Here is a 12,894-nt window from a genome sequence, read left to right on the forward strand (position 1 = left end):
CCCCAGCTTCTCTGCTCTTTGTTGACATTCTGGACTTGTATCCTGAATGTAAACAAAAAAAGAAGCTGAGATATCTGTGTCATTCTGTAACAGCTTCTGCTTTCCTGACATTCCGATCCCGAAGGTAAACAAAGAATTTGACAACTGTCATAGAATACACTAAAGTGTTAAACAGTCCACACCAATACTAATAATAAAAAAAAAAACAGTGTGCAGTTCCCCCAGCAATTCATACCAGACCCTTTAGGTCTGGTAGGAATTTTAACCAGTTGACATCCGCGAGTCAACGCCAAAAAAAAAATACAAAAAAGTGTGGTCCCCCCTAAAATCCCACACACACATTTAATACTGTAATTTGTGTCTGACAGTTACAGCATTAAATAGGGGCACATTGCCATCTTCAGGATTCAGTAGCATCTGTTGCGGATGAAGCCTCCAGCTGGTATGTGGCCACTATGTCAATGACAACTGGATTTCACAAGTAGCAGCGATGTACAGGGTCAGCTGCTGAGATGTAGATTCATGTTCCCTTAGTACGAGGTATTGTGCAGGGGAACATTGATCTACAGATCTCAGGCACTAAGGTTAATGGTATGCTAATTATTTATTTTATGTAATGTAATATTAAGGCGTAAAGAAAATAAAAAGTTAGTTCAAAGTAGGAACACATGAAACACTCCATGTAATTAGTTATGTATTCATTACAGGATTATATGTATTTTACTTAGAGAAGTTCCTGAACCTGTCTTGATATGATGCACCTGTAATCCTCTACAAAGCAGCATTAAAGGAGAACTATGGGGTTAAGACTTTTCACTATAGCTCTCCTTAGGGTAACGGGAGAACACAAACTAGCGTCCTCCCGTCACCCTAGGCTCAGTATACCGTGAGCTGTAGCTTGCGGTATACTGAGACGCCGCAGCTGAACCGGATCCCGACAATTATGTCTGGATCCGCCCAGCTGTGTGACTGACAGCTGGCTCTGCCTATCTAGAGGCAGAGTCAGCTGTACCCACCCCCTCCCCCGTCCGTTCCGCCAGTCAGCGCTGGCGGATCGGAGCAGGGAGGGGGGAATCCAGCCCCTCCCCTGTCACGGGAGAGAGCTGTGACAGGATCGAGAGGTGAGCGAACCCCGGTATGTGTTCGCTCACCTCCCGATCTACTAAGCCGAACTGTGACAGTCTCATTGTCACAGGTCGGCTAGAACTATGAGGTGAGTGAAAAGCACTCACCTCATAGTTCTCCTTTAAGACTTGAAGGCCTCGTTCACACCATCCTCAGTGCGTTCCGGCCCGATTGTGGCCGGAACGCACTGGATCGCATTCGCATTGCAGCCAGCTCAGTTTTTTGTGGGGCAGGAGGGGCATGGTGGTCCATTGAAGTGAATGGCACCATAGCCACGCTCTCCGGCTGCACGGGAATGCAAGGCACATTAATGCCTGCGGTCCGGTCAGGCTGGAACGCACTGAAGATGGTGTGAACGAGGCCTAAGCCATTCAGAGCTCTACTACTTACAGGGAACATGCTTACAGGAGTAGAGAACAGGAATAACTTTGTCATCTACTAACTGTTTGAGTGGATCCAGGACTAGGCTGTGTTGCTTAACTGCAGCTAAGTCTGCAAAGGGATCATGGGGGAGAAATGGTTATTTAGGTGTGCGCATAACTGATTGTTTAATAAGTAACCTATTAATTTGTCTCTGCTGGTGATTGAAGAGACAGCACTCACCTTAGTAGTCATATTTCAGATATCCACACTGAGGAAAATGTGGACATGGTATAAAGAAGAATGAGTTTTACCTTGTATAAGTCTCCACCGGGTACTATGTTTTTAATGAGGATTAATAGTCCATCAGATCTGCGGTTATCTTCAGCAATGCTATGCTAGGCTGCCTTCTCCAGCAAAATTGATTGTCCAGACTGACTGGATAACAGCAGAAAGATCTACTCTAAAATAATCACCGAAACCGCCACATTCCACAAAATGCCATGTAGAAGAACAGGTAGAGAAAAATATGTGTTAGGGATAAAATGTGACAGAAATAAAGAAACAGCATTGCCAACCTAATTTTAAGGGTGATAGCTGTGATGGTGTGCCCATTATCTTCACTGTCTAGTGATCACTGTCCCAGCAGAAATCCCCGCCTTGTTAAGCTGGCCATACACTGATCTAATTTTTTCATTCAATCCACGGGCTGAGCAAAAAAAATAGACCCGATTACTCCATCAACACTACTTTTCAGAAAGGTAAAGCCCACAGAGGACTTTCTGCTGGCTCTGGCAGTGGAATGCCGTAGCCGGTGAGTGACGGAAAGGGAAGTACAACATACTTGCTGTGCCTTCAGTAGAGTGAACATGGTAAATTGCCTATTAATGGAAAAGTACAGGTTCAGCTTGAAGCTGAACTTCCTCGGGTACCAGGAAAAATCTGTATACCTACCTTCCCCCCTAGTTTCCCCCATGCTATATGACCATCCCCACAGACTCTTTTCTAAGGTGCTCCTGGGAAGTGGTTGCATACTGATGTCTCTATTACTAGGGATGCACACATACCAGTGCCGATACTTGGCATTTTCATGAGAACTACCAGGGTTCCAGCTGGGACCTGGCTCTTGCGCTCCACCACTGTCCTGAAATCATTAGTCTGTATTGTTTTAGAAAAACGGTCACATGACAATAAACAAAAATGTATCAGTACTTGTGTCTATGAGTACTTGGGCAAGTATCAGTACTTGTACTTGGAAAAATGGTATCTGTTCATCCCTTTATTTATATTTATAAAAACAAAATCATACATTAAAACAGAGATGTACAAATCCCAGGAGCTCCGTGTGCTCCTTACAAATGACAGCTGCCTCCTAACTTTTGAATTTTTCTCTAGTCTAGTCTTGGAGCTGGAAAAGTATCTGTACTTGTACTTGTACCGAGCACGGTACTTTGTATCGGTGCATCCCTATCTAATACAATGCAAAACAAACACATGTCTGTGAGGTGCAGGGGCCTTCAGGGAGAGTGCAAGCTGCCTGGGGATTGAGGGGTCCTTTTTTCTCTGTGAGCCTTTAATCCTTGCAGTGCAGGAAAAGTCCTTCTGTAAGAGTCCAACCCCCCGGAGTTCCTCTTTACCTAGAATACAAACACATAGAACATTACTGATTGCATGAAGTCTATCTACAGCCAAAACTTTATCCGTTTTGTACAGATTAGGGATGGGTAAGAACCCCGGTTTTATTGCTGTGTGTATCCCTAGTGGTGACATTTGTCCTGCTGACCATTGTCACCGGTGCTGAAAGTGAGGGAAGATCCGAAATTGTAAAGGAAATGAAGGGAAGATCTTCCAATGACAACACTTTTTTGCAGAGGCAACAGCGTAAGCCTTGGTTCACACCAGCGGCTGCACTACAAAGCACAGCCACACAGGGCCATACCTATAATGAGGCAGCCTGAGGCACCATCTCTTTGGGTCACTACTTTCCAGCCAGAGCGTTGCAGCCAGGTTGCTAAGAGCTGTTACAACCTGGGATGTTCTATCGAAAGCTCCAACTCGTCAAAATTTCCAACTACCTCACTGCCCGATACTTGCAAGTTGGAGATTTCAACCAGGCGGCGCTAGACTGCAAAACACAAAGACTGACAGCTCTGTACAGCTGCATTTTAACAATATTCAGCAGGTGGCAAACTCGAAGAGTATTCCGAAAACACTATGCGCGAATGCGCACCGTAACTCTACAGAGCTCCAGTCTTTCTGAGCACCGGAAGTGAGGTAGTTGGAGCTCTCGATGAGTTGGAGCTTTATATAGAACACCGGCCAAAGTGCCACTGCATGTTAATTGCACATCAAACACAGCAGGCAATATGTGTCTTCGCCCATGTGTTGATGTGCAACAAGCAAGCAAAAAACGAGTGAAGCTCGCAGCTCAAACTGCAGCATGCGTTGCGCTTGTCGCACATCGGGCAGCCTATTGAAATTAATGGGCTGACGTGCGAGAAACACAGCTAAGTGCTCACAAATGTGCCGTACGATCATGCTTCCCCCAAGTATGGCCTTATAATGGCAGGAGTTTATGAAACGCATGTTAATGAGCGAAATAATGCTTGTCTTGCACACTTCTTATTCCTGCTGAGAAAGAATTCTGTCAGTGGCATACTCATGACTGTGAGGTAAGGCTCAGCTTTCCTTATACCCTTCCTAATAAGAAATGAGAGGACAAAACAAAACATGGAGCCTCAACCTGCCAGGTACAGACCATAGAGGGAATTACATAAACGGTGCTCTGTAAGAGCTGGCAGGTTATCCTGGAACTTGTAGTCCCGCTCTGAGAGATAGATGATGTACATTCATCCCCAACTATCTCTCATCCCATTCCCCTCCCACCCCTCAGCCTTCTCCGCCCGGTCTAGGATGAGAGTGGAAGTCTCGCGAGATGTGAGGCAGCGGGTGTTCTATAACACCGGCCTATGTGACCTCCCGGCGTACAATGCTGTCAATCTGGAGGTTGGGGTGCTGTAGGGGACCCGGGCTGGGTCTGGTTCGGGGTCAGTGGGCGTCCTGGGGCTCCCGCACGTATAGTAGCCGTGGCCCGGGACAGGGCTGGAGGAGCCGGAACAGAACCGTCCTGACCTACGTTACCGCAGGAGCTGTGGGTATGGTGGGAATGTCCTACGCTGCTGTGCCCCTCTACCGGCTCTACTGCCAGGTACCTTCTCCTCTACTAACCCTTGCTCCTTCCTGCCTCTATGCCCACATACTACCTGTCACTGCTCCTTTCCTGCCCCTATACTACCCCTCCACTACTCCTTTCCTGCCCACATACTACCCGTCCACTGCTCCTTTCCTGCCCCTATACTACCCCTCCACGGCCACCTTTCCTGCCCACATACTACCCCTCCACTACTCCTTTCCTGCCCCTATACTACCCCTCCACTACTCCTTTCCTGCCCACATACTACCCCTCCACTGCCACCTTTCCTGCCCCTATACCACCACCTCTCCCAATGCTCCCAGCTACTTCTTCCAGACCCTATACTACCCCTCCATTGCTCTTTACCTGCCCACATACTACCCCTCCACTGCACCTTTCCTGCCCACATACTACCCCTCCACTTCACCTTTCCTGCCCCTATACTACCCCTTCACTGCACCTTTCCTGCCCCTATACTACCCCTCCACTGCTCCTTTCCTGCCCCTATACTACCTGTCCACTGCTCCTTTCCTGCCCCTATACTACCCCTCCACTACTCCTTTCCTGCCCACATACTACCCGTCCACTGCGCCTTTCCTGCCCCTATACTACCCCTCCACTGCCACCTTTCCTGCCCACATACTACCTGTCCACTACTCCTTTCCTGCCCCTATACTACCCCTGCACTGCTCCTTTCCTGCCCACATACTACCCCTGCACTGCTCCTTTCCTGCCCACATACTACCCCTGCACTGCTCCTTTCCTGCCCACATACTACCCCTGCACTGCTCCTTTCCTGCCCACATACTACCCCTCCACTGCCACCTTTCCTGCCCACATACCACCACCTCTCCCAATGCTCCTAGCTACTTCTTCCGGACCCTATACTACCCCTCCAGTGATCTTAACCTGCCCACATACTACCCCTCCACTTCACCTTTCCTGCCCCTATACTACCCATCCACTGCACCTTTCCTGCCCCTATACTACCCCTGCACTGCTCCTTTCCTGCCCCTATACTACCCCTGCACTGCTCCTTTCCTGCCCCTATACTACCCCTGCACTGCTCCTTTCCTGCCCACATACTACCCCTGCACTGCTCCTTTCCTGCCCACATACTACCCGTTGTTGTGGAAATTTTATTAGGATGTGTTTTTAGTGTATTGTAATATTTTGTCATTATGTCTCTCCGTGTCAGGGTTTGCTGCGTCACGCCCAATTGGAGCGTGACCTGGTTTAATCCCCACTAAGAGTAAACCATTGGAGTAGATATCTTATGCGCGGCGGAGCAGTGTCTTCTTGGCGAATGTATGGACGCCGGCTAGGGCCCCCGTGCAATGCATGGATTTATTGGCTTGCGTGGATGCATTTGTTTTGAACGCAGTATATGAAAGGAATGTGCGTTTGTTGTCTCTAGTGCGCCTGATCAACCGCTGGCGATAATATGACGTTGTCCCTGTAAATAAGCACGCATGAGAATCATAGTAACGTTATTGGGCATTGATCACTGAGCAATGCTGGATAAAGTTCACTCCGGTGGTCATAGATTATTGTATTATTGTGGTTTCCTGTTCACTTCCTGTCTCGCTGTTTGAGACATCACTTCCTGTCTGACATCACTTCCTGTTGGGGAGCTATAAAAATAAACAAATACCTGTGCAGAAGCTCTAAGAAGGGAACTAGCAAGCAACACCTGTCTCCTGTGTCCTAACTCTACATGACTCTAAAGGGGTACTTCCAGTCCATGCATTGCACGGGGGCCCTAGCCGGCGTCCATACATCTGTGCTTTTAAGCACAGGGGAAATTCTTTGTGTTTGACATACTTTGGCGCAGTTTAATGCGGCATGGATTTGTGCGTTGAACCAAATGAATTTCCATAACACCGTCCACTGCGCCTTTCCTGCCCACATACTACCCCTGCACTGCTCCTTTCCTGCCCCTATACCACCACCTCCCCTGATGCTTCTAGCTACTCCTTCCGGACCCTATACTACCCCTCCACTGCGCCTTTCCTGCCCACATACTACCCCTCCACTGCGCCTTTCCTGCCCACATACTACCCCTCCACTGCGCCTTTCCTGCCCACATACTACCCCTCCACTGCGCCTTTCCTGCCCACATACTACCCGTCCACTGCGCCTTTCCTGCCCACATACTACCCGTCCACTGCGCCTTTCCTGCCCACATACTACCCGTCCACTGCTCCTTTCCTGCCCACCTACTACCGTCCACTGCTCCTTTCCTGCCCACATACTACCCGTCCACTGTGCCTTTCTTGCCCCTATACCACCCCCTCCCCCAATGCGCCTACCTATACTACCCCTCAACTGCTCCATTCCTACTCGCATACTACCATGCTTGGTATCTATTTACCCGATATGACCCCATCTTTTATATTTTGGGTATTATATTCTGTTTGTGTGCACTAAATTTGATTTTAGTGTATTATGTGTTATGTATTAAATACATTTTTCTGTAGGGCCAGTTCACACTATAAACCGTGCGTTCCAGAGCGGTCAGCTGCTTGAATGCACTGTATCGCTTTCCGATCGGCTTCCTTCGTTCAGGGGCACGAGGGGGCGTGGCGGTACATTTAACTCAATGACACCGCAGCCACGCCCCCCTGTCCACAGTGCAATCTCCTGCACCAGAACGCTAGCGCATCAGTGCCTGCGTTCCGGTCTAGTGCGATCTGCAAAAATAGTGCTTGCAGCATGTTTATGGTGTGAACCGGCCCCTATAGTAGACTGATGGTTACTTTCTGTTGACTGATGATCCTGTTGTTGTTTAGTCTTCAGGTCTCGGTGGAGCCGCAGTAGCCGGACACTCAGACCAAATTGAGTCTATGGAGCCTGTGAAGGATCGAGTCATTAAAGTCACATTTAACGCAGATGTGCACGCCAGCCTGCACTGGAACTTCCGACCTCAGCAAACCGAGATCTATGTAAGTTCTCTGTCTCTGTTCATAATTGTAACAAAAGCAACATTAAATCCACTGTGATCAAAAGTTCTATGACAGTAAAACATGAAAACTTCCAAGGGGGAAGGGATACATTCCACAGTATAGGTGCTTTGTATCCAGAAGTAGATCCAGAGCAGCACTCATAACTAGTAGCAGGAGACTGTGTAAACACAACTGGGGGTATTCCCACCTTGCCACCTACATCCCAAACACAGCACACATCAATTTGTATTGATTGTGACTTCAGCTTTGGGCACACCAGCCCATTGATCAAGCCTTAGCAACCTGTGTTTGGGTTGTTGTATGTGAGGTGGGAATATCTGCAGTTGCATTTCCACAAATATATAGATATATAAATATATATGAGAGAGAGATTATATCCCAGCTTCTCCTACCCACTGGGCACCAGTCTGTGTACCTTGTGATGCAGCGCAGAGATGCCCAGCGGGTAAGGAAGAAGCTTTCAGGATGAAGTGAGGCGCCACACGGTGACGGGTCAGGATGGAGAATGGTCCGGGGCTGTGAGTGGTGATTTGGAGGAGAGTGCTCTGATCTGTTGCAGGAGGCGGAGCTCTCCTCCCCCACAGCCCGCCCCTCTCTTGCTGACACAATCACATCACTTCCTGTTCATTCATGATTGTGGGCATAGTAAGTACACTATATCCACATGTTATGAATGAACAGGAGCACTCAGTATAGAGGATTCCTGTTCATTTATAACAGGGTATGCAGAAAAAGAGATTGAGGGCTCTGTGTCTTCAATCTATTTTAGAAGGGAAATATCAGGGGACTGTTTAGATCCCCAATATTCCCCGAAGCCCATAAAAAGTAAAAAATTTAAATATTTAATAAAAATGAATTAAAAAATTAAGTTCATAGTTTAGAACCCCTAATATTTCCCTGAAGCCCCCAGCAGTAAAGTAAAAAAAATTTAAAATAATTTAATTTTTTTTTTAATAACATCAGTTATACTAAAAGCTGACCATACACCTATAGATTATCTGCAGGTTTTCTATGGTCAGATTCTTCCATCTAGACTAAGCTGTGTGGATGGAGGAATCTCCCGCTGGGCCAAGCTTCAGTATATTGCTAGTCGACCCCGCTGGCTCTCAAAATACCTGAACAATCTGATTGGATGCAGGCATTGTTCCTCTAGATAGGCAGAGCCAGCTGTCACTCACACAGCTGGGCGGATCCAGACATAATTGTCGGGATCCGTTTCAGCTGCGGCGTCTCAGTATACCGCGAGCTGCAGCTCGAGGTATTACTGAGCTTTGGGTGACGGGAGGACGCTAGTTGGTGTCCTCCCGTTACCCTTAGGAGAACTATGGGGAAAAGCCCTAACCCCATAGTTCTCCTTTAACAATAATGTATCTTATTTGTGTATCACTCAGTTGTAGATCCTCAAATCATCTCTGAATTGGTGCTGACACTGTCCTTCCTTCTGGAGGGTGACTACTTTTGTTCCCCATGGTCCCAGTGTGTGTTGTAAAGTAGTCGCCGCTCCAAGCTCGCTGCCGCGATGGACTACAATCTCTTGTTTAGTTTACTCATTTGTATTGAGATTGTAGTCTGTCACAGGAGTGAGCTTGGAGGGGTGACTACTCAGGGACCATGGGGAACAAAAGTAGCCACCCTCCAGAAGGAAGGACAGTGTCAGCACCAGTTCAGAGATGATTTGAGGATCTACAGCCGAGTGATACACAAATAAGATACATTTTTGTTAATAATGAAGGTACTTGAATGTATTTTTAAGGATGAACTCCTGAGTCTAGTGTCACTTTAAGGCAGGAGCATTTATTGAATATATAGAACAATTGCGGTCACCCCAAGCCTGTTAAAATGCAGATTTGTGTAATGGATGCAGCACTCTCTCTCCCTCTCTATGAAAGGGAGGCTATACATATGATGAAAGCGTGTCAAGCACATAAATGATAGATTCCTTATTGCTTTGGATGTGATGTAATTTGTTTTTATCTACAAACCTTTTTTATGTTTTAATCTCTCAATCCAGCTGGTTCCGGGTGAAACTGCGTTAGCATTTTATAAAGCAAAAAACTCCACGGATAAGCCGGTCATTGGAGTTTCCACCTACAATGTCATCCCTTATGAAGCTGGACAATATTTCAACAAAATACAGGTAAGGCAACGAATCGGGGAACCACAAAATATTTAACGCAGCTGGAAAACCTTCAGCTTCACTTTCCTAAGGCAGTTAGTCATGTGCCCATAGGTAGACACGTGGGCTGAAATCTCTGTTTTAAGGTGCCCATACACTGTTCGAATTGTCTGGTTTTTAAGGAACTGGCTGAAATTCAAAGAGTGCGTGGGGCTGATCGATGGAGCCGGTCGGAAAATCTTCGATCGATCAGAGCCAGCAGCCAATGAGCTGCCCGCTCTGGTTGGGTATTCTGATGGGCGGGGGGCACCTGTCAGAATACAATGTAAACAGCGGGATTCCTCGATTGACACGCTATCACGTACCTGAGGATGAGACTGGAAGAAGGCGTCTCTTGCGATTCGTGTCCTGCGACCCCCTGGAGTTGGGAACAGAAGGGCGCAGGGCAACTAGGAGCACGAGTGCCGTAGGCTGGAAACAAACACTGTGCAGAAACAACTGAGTAGAGAGGTCAGTACAAGTACAAATTCGGAAGGCAATCTCAAATCCAGGGAACAGACCGGGGTCAGGGGCAGGCAGCAAGCAAAAGAGTAGTCCAAGGCAATCTAAGTCAAGGCAGGTCTAAGAAGCAAACACAGGAGGCTGGCTCCTCCTTATATAGTAATAGGATTAAAGACAGCTACCTCACTTCCTGTGACGAGAGGACGCCAGAGCCGGACAAGTAGCTTCCCGGCCGGCCGTTGTAACTAAAGCTTTACATTCAAGCGGTCGGGCGTGTCTAGAGACGCTCGATCGCTTGTATTAGCAGCAGCTGTCACTGCGGTTCCCGAGATCCGCTGTGCCCGTTATGGCCGGGCCCGGCACAGCTGCTCTGTGACAGGAGATCAAAGGGATATCAGTACACGATCTCCTCTCTGGCCCCCCGAATGCAGAAAGTGTTGTATAGTACATCACTTCCGCATTCTGCTGTCACTCTCCAGCTTCAGAAGCTGATGAAGCAGATCTCTGGTCATTAGGGATCTTGGAGACCCCTGATGTCTCCATAAAGAGGACCTGACATGTAAATTGGCCATCACATAGGGGGCTTCTTAGCACGCCCATGTGATGGCAATAAAGTTAAGGTACTAAAACAAATTAGTATTTTTTTTTTATGCTGCTTTACTTTTTTAAGTCCCCTGTCCCCCACATACACACGCAAACGTCGCAATGCGAGCAATAATTTTAGGGCCATTAATCACTGAAAACACTAAACTGATGAGTTTAAAGCGTCGCCTATGGCCAGATTTTGGTTTGGTCGTTTATTGCAATTTTAAGGCTTGACATGTTTGGTGTCTATTTATCCGACGTGACCCCGTCTTTTATATTTTACCAAAAATATGGGTAAGAATAAATGATTTTTTAACATAATGTAGGGAAGAAAAACGTTTTTTCAAAATGTTTTTTACTTTTTTCATTATATAGTAAAAAATAACCAACCCCCCTCCCAGTAGTAATTAAATAATGTGATAGCGATAAAGTTTAGTGAAAAAAAAAAAAAAAAATAGTCCCCCCCCCCAAAAAATTTAAAGTTACACATATAAAAAAGAATTAAAGAAAAAAAAAATGTTTAAAGTCCTCACCCATACATACACGCATGCAAACATGCGTCGGGGGCGCATACGTGCAAAAAAGACGATTGCGCCCATTACGCCGCACATGTTACATATCGCCGCGAACGTCGGAGTGAGAGCAATAAGTCTAGGACCATCAATCACTGATAACACTAAACTGATGAGCGGTAAAAACGTTTAAAGTGTCGCCTATGGACAATTTTGGTTGCCGTCGTTTTCTGCGATGTCGCGGGTGCGCGCAATTTTAAAGCTTGACATGTTTAGTGTCTATTTAACCGACGTGACCTGATCTTTAATATTTGACCAAAAAACTGGGTAATAATAAATGTTTCCTAACATAATGTTACAAAAAACGTTTTTTTTTCAAAATTTTCAGTAATTTTTCCTAATTATAATAAAAAATAAAACCCCCAGTGGTGATTAAATACCACCAAAAGAAAGCTCTATCTGTCCCCAAAAAAGGGTATAAAATTCATTTCAGTACAGCGCTGCATGACGGAATAAACGTCAGTCAAAGTATCGCAGCGCTGAATACTGAAAAATGGCCTGGCCAGGAAGGGGGTCTAAACACCTGGTCTTGAAGTGGTTAAATACCACCAAAAAAAAGCTCTACCTGTCACTAAAAAAATTATAACATAAATTGCAAGGCTATAGTCCGGTTATTCTGACTGGTGACATTTTTGACTGGTAACCCTAAAAATTTTCAAGCCCTGCATATTGGGGATTGTTGAGCTGTTACCATAATTTTGTGCTCTTATTTTCTCAATTAAAAAAAAAAGAAAAAAATCTAAATTTGACTTTTCACCTCGGGGATAAAAGATCATTTGTGTTAAACATTTTTCTTTCCAGTGCTTCTGTTTTGAAGAGCAGAGACTGAACCCCCACGAGGAAGTGGACATGCCTGTGTTCTTTTTCATTGACCCGGAATTTGACGATGACCCCAGGATGGCATCCGTGGACAATATTATGTTATCGTATACGTTTTTTGAAGCCAAAGACGGACACAAACTGCCAGTTCCAGGATATAATTGATCTCGGACTAGAGTTGCTGGCTGCTGCTGCTGTCCAAAGACTGATCCGTGTTTAATCAGTGGGAAGAAATATTTAAAGATTCTAGATTTTTATATGTAAATAAATTATACAAATACAGGGGCGTCATCTCTTCAGGAATCTTAATTGCATCCCTCATTCATAAACAAACATGATGCTAAAATTGGGAATTCGGGAGCCTGAAAGGTAGTTGTTTTTTTTTTTTACTAATGTGACCGCACCTTGATCCTTGATATGTAGTGATGTGGTGTATATATAACCTGTGGGGCAGTCTGTTGTATGTTATGTACAGCACATTGTATGAAGAGGACATTCCATTATTCACCCCATTACACTCAGCAATTACATTACATCTCATGCACAACACAAAATCCTTAACTCTTGTAGTGAGGCTACCCCTGCACTACAAGGGTTAAGTGCTCGTTTTTGTCTAGGGTTTAAATAAAAAGAAGTGTACTCCCCTAATCTTCAGAC

The 12,894-nt window shown here is 46.0% G+C and overlaps 1 protein-coding gene across 1 annotated transcript; it reads left to right on the forward strand.

Annotated features, from left to right (window-relative positions):
* Nucleotides 1-4,474: 4,474 nt before the first annotated feature.
* Nucleotides 4,475-12,532, forward strand: LOC108796845 (cytochrome c oxidase assembly protein COX11, mitochondrial). Its single transcript, XM_018568386.1, has 4 exons — nt 4,475-4,693; nt 7,471-7,623; nt 9,656-9,781; nt 12,220-12,532. Exons 1-4 carry the CDS (start codon nt 4,475-4,477, stop codon nt 12,400-12,402), a joined length of 681 nt encoding a protein of 226 aa, XP_018423888.1. The 3' UTR covers nt 12,403-12,532.
* The last annotated feature ends 362 nt before the right edge of the window (nt 12,533-12,894 follow it).

The sequence above is a fragment of the Nanorana parkeri genome, unplaced genomic scaffold, assembly GCF_000935625.1.
Source record: "Nanorana parkeri isolate BGI_ZX_2015 unplaced genomic scaffold, ASM93562v1 scaffold1182, whole genome shotgun sequence".
Classification (NCBI taxonomy): domain Eukaryota; kingdom Metazoa; phylum Chordata; class Amphibia; order Anura; family Dicroglossidae; genus Nanorana; species Nanorana parkeri.